The sequence below is a fragment of the Aphis gossypii genome, chromosome 3 (genome assembly GCF_020184175.1).
Source record: "Aphis gossypii isolate Hap1 chromosome 3, ASM2018417v2, whole genome shotgun sequence".
NCBI classification, from domain to species: Eukaryota; Metazoa; Arthropoda; class Insecta; order Hemiptera; family Aphididae; genus Aphis; species Aphis gossypii.
The window spans coordinates 53,848,772-53,855,746 of record NC_065532.1 but is presented as its reverse complement, the minus strand read 5'-3'; the positions used below and the strand labels follow the sequence as shown (position 1 = coordinate 53,855,746).

The 6,975-nt window shown below is 31.2% G+C and overlaps 1 protein-coding gene across 1 annotated transcript; it reads left to right on the top strand.

Moving 5' to 3' along the window:
• Positions 1–352: 352 nt before the first annotated feature.
• On the top strand, positions 353–2,885 carry LOC114125132 (eyes absent homolog 1-like). Its single transcript, XM_027988647.2, has 3 exons — positions 353–519; positions 1,298–1,532; positions 2,111–2,885. Exons 1-3 carry the CDS (start codon positions 514–516, stop codon positions 2,665–2,667), a joined length of 798 nt encoding a protein of 265 aa, XP_027844448.2. The 5' UTR covers positions 353–513; the 3' UTR covers positions 2,668–2,885.
• Positions 2,886–6,975: the final 4,090 nt, after the last annotated feature.

Below are 6,975 nucleotides of genomic sequence, written 5' to 3'. Positions count from 1 at the left end.
TATTTTATCCTCGTATACGGTCACAATCGTTTATTTTCCACCGCACGTAACCGGTCGAATGGCTGGACCGGTTACCCGGACAAACGGAGTCGGACCGCAACGGATAAAGGACTTGGTAGCCGATAACCCCTTCCGCGAGGGGGTCTCGCTGGGGGGCACCGCCGTGCGTTGTACCCTCTCTCACTCCTCTCCGGCACGCCGCCCGCCATCGCATCGTATCTGTTGTTTAGCGTATTATTTTCATTCCCTTCCTTTTTGTCCGTTGTTATTTTCCCATTATTCTTCGCCGACCGCATCTTTTTTCTCCGTCTTCTTAAGTGCTTCCTCTCCCGCACTCCGTTTTCCCGACATGCACGCGTACTGCGACTATTTAAGATCAAAACGTCCGTCACACGGTACACAAATTGGACAGCAGTGGCTTGAAAGAGACGCTTGCTTGCAGTTTGTACTTTTGAAAACGTACTACGTACAAATCGCCGTCCGTCTTGAGCCCATCACGTTATTATTATCATCATGAAGGTAAGGTTATTGAACGCGCCACTAAATTTTAATAATAAATTAATGTAATGCAGCGATTAGATGAAATAGGCATCGAGCAAAAATAATTTTCAAGTTTAGCCGAATTACTACGTATATTATTTGAACGTGCGCGTTGTTTCTGTCATACAAACGTAAAACATATCAAATTTGAATGCAGAAAAATTAATTTTGTGTGAAACATTAGATTGAATTGAACTGTTATTAAACTTACAAACATTGTCTGTATTCTCTCTTATGATTTTACATTGTTTAATTTTTAAACTTAAACGATATGAGTATGTACAACATTAAAACGATAATAAATTCTTAAAAAAATACTCATAATAAGTAGTAACTTACTTAAAAATTAAAATTTCGTAAAAAAAGCTAACGAGCAAACACGATCAAATCACAAACAATTTATTCTGTTGAACACAAATTTTTATGTTGTACGTTAAGACGGAACAATATATGTAGGTTGTACGTCTTCTTAATAAAAATACTTGTCGAAACGGTGTAGTTTATAATATAACTAGAAGAAATAACAAATAATAACTCAAAAAATTAATTAATGCATGATGTTATATAATAAATTTCAAGTACATGAAATCAAATTTTTGTTTTGCTCTTTTCTATACGATTTCTAAAAAAAATAGTAATACACGGTTTATAATCTCATTTTTTATTTAACCCGGTTGTATAAATACACGTACAATACGGATAAAGTGACTAAATAATTACATAGATTAACTGACAAATATTTTTCTCTCATTTGCAGGTCTCTTACACAACCACCGTCCTGTTGTTAGCCGTCGTGGCAGCCGCTACGTCGACGGAAGTCCAAAAGTCCACCGCCGCTGCCGCTCCGTCGCCAGTACAATCACCAACGCCTTTCCCTGGCCAAGGAAGCGTTCCGTACCCGGCACAGAGCTATCAATTCACGTCTGACTACTCCGGACAGTTGGCTAAATCTTCGTTCGGACCTAAGGCCGCCTTACCATCGTCTGCTTTCGGTAAGTCAACATCGCACAAAAGCCAATATTTATTATTGTTATAATCTGCACGCCGTAACCAAATCAACGTAAGTTTCAATTTGGCGTGTTTAACTTAAATATTAAAGTGAAGTCACCTATTATCTATAAGCTCAAAGATAGAAACATTATCGTTGTTTACAATATTTTAATTTTTAAGTTAGTCATGAGTTTGAAAATATTAATATTTAAAAGAACACAGATGAAGTTCTTACCCCTAATTTTTACTTTAATTTATACCTAAGATAAACACACGAAATTAAAACTGCCGAACGTATATTTGGTGTGATATGCGTTAGATGCAACATACGCGTTTAAGACGTCCCCTTAAACAGCGATGAAACAAACATTCGTAATTATTAATCACTATTATATTTTATTTCATCGACATGAATACATGACGTACTTATATAATTTTTGAGGATAAAACAGTAATTTGTATTAAAATTTCATTATTTATTGGTATATAACGAGTCCAGTTCGCATATATTACATAATATATAACCATTGAAAAAAAAATATTATGTATTTTGTACTGATCTCGCCTCTACGTTTTTTAGCCGCTTACCAACCGCACCAGCAACAACAGCACTACAATTTTGGCCCATACCAACAGTACTATCCGGCTTCCGGATACCCCGCCGCCGGACCGTACCCGTCCGCGTACTCTACACAACCGTTGGCCGGCGCCGCTTACCCGACTCCGTACTCGGCTTACCCGTACCCGGCTCAACCGTACCACGGTAGCTCTTACTCGCCCAATCCGGCTGCCTTCCCGTCGTACTACGGAGGTCAATTCGGCGTCCCGTCCGCCGCTCAATACAACGGTCACTACTCGGCTGCCGCTCCATACAACGGTCACTACTCGGCCGCCTCGCCGACCGTCACTCCGTACTCATCGCTGCCTTCCGCTTACCAACAACAATCGCTACAGCACTCGCCGTCGTTCTATAACAGCGGTGCAGCCGGCCAACAGTACGGCCAGTCCCAACAGTACCTCTCCCAACAGCAGTACCCGTCCCAACAGTACCAATCTTTCTACGCAAACTCGCCGGCCGCCCCCGCCGCCGCCGCCACCACCTCTGATTCGGCCAAATCCTCAACTGAGAGGAAATAAAAACGATTATGATCATCATCACGGATACCCTGCCACAAGATTTTTGACTTATTATTTCACTACTTAGGATATATACGTGTATATTATATTATTATTTATTCTGCTTCACTTATTGCCATATTATATGATCAAATTAAGCATAATAATATACTTAACGTAATTATAAAAACTGTTTTATAGTCATTGTTATAATATTATAATACTGGTTCTGTACGGCATAGCTTGTCATTGCGATTTACTTCTCAAACTCAGTTAAATGTAAAGTGCAACGATTGTTTGTGCACAGTTATTTGCATTGTTTTGACCAAACATAAAATACGAAACTAAAATTATATTCAATCACAAAAACTAGTTTGTTTTCTACGGACTAACAACAACAATAATTTACGAATAAAAAAAATATATAGTTTTTTCGTGAGCCAACTTATTAATTTATGCATATGACACTCGGCATGAGATATTATTATAGAATTAATAGGTTGGTATGTGGATAGAATATAGGATAAAATAAAACAGAATAATAAACTAAATAAAACAAATGGATTAGAAAATGATAATAGGACATGTTCTTCAAACAAAGCTGTTAGAGTCAATATCAAGTTCCTCTGGCCATTTGATCACTATTGGTCCACAGACACGCAGTATTGCTACCCTTCCTTCAAATATTGTTCTTTGGCACTCCTCATTGATATGGCTTGTAGTCTGTGTGACTCAACGATACTAATAATATTTATGTGTTGAACGGTAAAAAGTAAGTAATAAAAAAGTAATTTATGGCACCATTGGCGTATTTACGGGGGGGTCCATGGGGTCCAGACCCCCCCCCCCCTTGGCTCCATAAATACGTATCTAAATGTCTAATTTATATAATATATCATTATATTCTGTGCAATTATAGTTAAAATATTAAATTTTAAGCAAAGAAAATATAATAATACTTAAAGAATACTATGTGTGTATGAGTTATTTAAACATTTTAAAACCATATTTTAAATCATAATTAGTGTGAAAATAAGCATTATAAACTTTTTTATTCTGCTGATTATCAACTCAGTTATTTATCTCACACATTTGAAAAATTTTAAATTTAATAATTTTACTCAATCACCAACTTAATGTTATATTAACCTAACAACTAATTTAATTATTTATTAAATATTTAATTTAACAAACTCGTGGTTGCTTATTAATATACTGCTGATCTTACATGTAGCAAAAAAACTTTTCGTCAGCGAAAAAAATCTTCAAGTCAGCAAGTGGAAATTCATATTCAATTCATTGTAGTCATTTTGGTATTTTACATATTTATAAAAAATTTAAAAAACATAACTATTGTTAAAATAATAAAATTCTTAAATACGATTGAATGTGATATCAATAAAATTATCGTATTTTTTACTAACAAGTTTTGGCCATTCAATACCTAATAATATTAAAATTAAATTCAAACTAATTATTTAATGTATCATGGTTCATATAAGAAAAAAATAATATACTCAAATAATAAGTTTAAAATAAAAATAATATACTTTAAATATATGAAGATTACCATCTGTCTTTTTAACTTGGATTTTAACCTAACCTGCGTTGTTTCGGTCACACAAACGTAAAACACATCAAATTTAAATTCAATTTAATTTTGTGTTAAAAATTAGAATAAATCGAGCTGTTATCTATATTCTAGTGGTATAGTGATATAGTGGCTAAATAATTATATCAACTGACAATACTTGTCCTCTTATTTGCAAATAACTTCCAAAATTCCATCATAATAATGACATTAACAATAGTAACAAATAATCGGCCTGCAGTGAAAGAAACGTCTACTTTTGGTAATAAGTCAACATCACACAAAAGACAATATTTATCATTGCTACTATTGTTCATGACACTATTAGAAAGACAAAAACTCAAAAATTTGGTTACACATAGTCACATAAGAATTAAAACAAAAATATTGCTAATATAATAATATTTCTTTCAGTGTGACAGAATAATATCAAGTAGTAGTATAGTGTTATATACTATTGTTTATCCGAGAATGAACTTAAGTACTACTTATACAGATATATTTTGTTATTTTTAATGAAAAATATATATATGTAAATTTCGAGTAAAGTTAACAATAAATAATTTAAATCTTATTGGCTGCAATAAAATTCAATAATAATTATAGATATAGTCCAATAATAATAGGTTACTTTCTTATTCTAATTACTTTCATTATTATTTATATTAACTTAAAATTTGAATTCTGGAAATTATAAACTATAGATTAGCTCAATTAAGCATATTGTTAAAAAAAAATAACTAGCATACAGGTGGTATGTATAGCTCCACAGACCGATCATATAATATTCTTAATGTTATTATCTCGATAATTAAACAACACCGACAAACATAAATAGATAAAATAAATTTAATAACTATTGTCAACGGACAACGAAACAACAGTATAATATCATTGAAAATAACTTGGATTTTGTGCTTATCTCTACGTAGAATAATATCATATTACAATGTTTTCATTTAATTGGAATTAACAGAACAGAACTATTATACATTGCTGTTTGAAATTATTTACATATAAAATAAAGTCTCATTGCGTATTGCATTTGTTAAAGCTCAATCATCGCAGTCAACATAATATCATAAATAATTTACTATAATATCAATATAAATCTGCACAGTTTCTAATAAATTGTTAATTAAAACACATGCATGATATGCAAAAAAATATATATATAATATGCACACTGTGTTTTTATACATATAATAGGTACCTACCTACAATATTATCAGTAGAACATAAAATCATTCGGTTGCACATTATGTAATATAATATGAATAAATATGATCAGTAATCATAGATTTTTCTATCACTTCACTATTCAAATCAAAATTAAATCTAAAGTCGTTTTAAAATTCTATGCATGATATCAGGATATATTTTTTTTCATCAATTATTTTTTTATATTCAAACCTAAATTAAAAAAAAAATGTATATAATATAAGCCCAAATAAAAGTATGTATTAAACGTCTTGTCGTTAAGTTGTTTACTATAAGTATAATAGTTTACATTTTATACATACAATCAATAGACATTAATAAATAATAATACGTCGTACATGGATAGTATTTACACCACTTTTCTTCTTTCACGTTGCCCCCGAAAGCATGTATTTTCCAATTTCCTAAACAAAAAAATAAAAATAAAACCACGTACAAAATTATTCGTGAAAAAAATTAAAAGCCAATTGTTGAACATTGCAGACCCGATGTCGACGTCGGTGGTGGCGGAAAGTCATCGATCCGTCGGAGGTCTTCGACCCTCCAACGCCACTGCCGCCGGCATCTAATCGTAACATGTATCCATATGTCATGTAACATATAGATATACAGATATACAGATATACAGATACAGATATATATTGGTACCTAGATCGGATTTATCATTTTATATACATTATTGTTACATACAAAGATATTACACTATTGGTAATCGTATCGATTCCGACATCATCGTAGCAAACTTGATGAGCCAGCTTGTAACTACTACTAGATGTAACAAAAACGGACCATATCATCGTAATTGAAAGGACCCTATACCGATAAATAATAATATACATATTATATATTTTTTGTGTGTAGATGGCCACTAGGTCTAATTGGAAGACCAATCCCCGAAAGAGAGAAATTTAGAGAAAAAAAATATTATATCTATTCTATAATATGTATAATATTTAACTATATTTTATAGTAACTATAATAAATCAAAATTTTTCATTTCGTAATTATGTTAATTTTATGAAATAGGAAAAAAATTACAATATCTATGGGAACCGAGAAAAAAATTCATTATGAATATTTTTCTCATAAAATGAACACGATAATTTAATATCGTATAATTATTATTATGTATTCATCATTTGGCTATCCATTCTAAAATACAAATATCAATGGATGTATATTATATATGCATTTGTTGACACAGAAAATTATTAATATGTTTATTATTTTATACGTATTTTGATATTATATACATTTTAAGTTTTTTTTTTAAATTTCTTTCTATTATGATATAGAAATAATAAATTTACTATGATTTTGTAAACAACTATAGAATTTTTTAATTTTTTTATTTTTTAGTACAATTATTTATTATTTAACATAAATATAAACAAAATAAAAATCATATTTAAAAGACCAGAGCTATTAGGATTTATAGATCAACTTTTTGGACTCTCTTAGTGGTAAATATACATTAATAAAGCGATGAATGTATTAGATATGTTTATTATTATTTT

Bases quoted from the DNA above. Each gene is read 5' to 3' on its own strand.
- LOC114125132 (XM_027988647.2), top strand. The intron at 1,533-2,110 runs GTAAGTCAACAT...TACGTTTTTTAG, and splicing joins CTTACCATCGTCTGCTTTCG to CCGCTTACCAACCGCACCAG.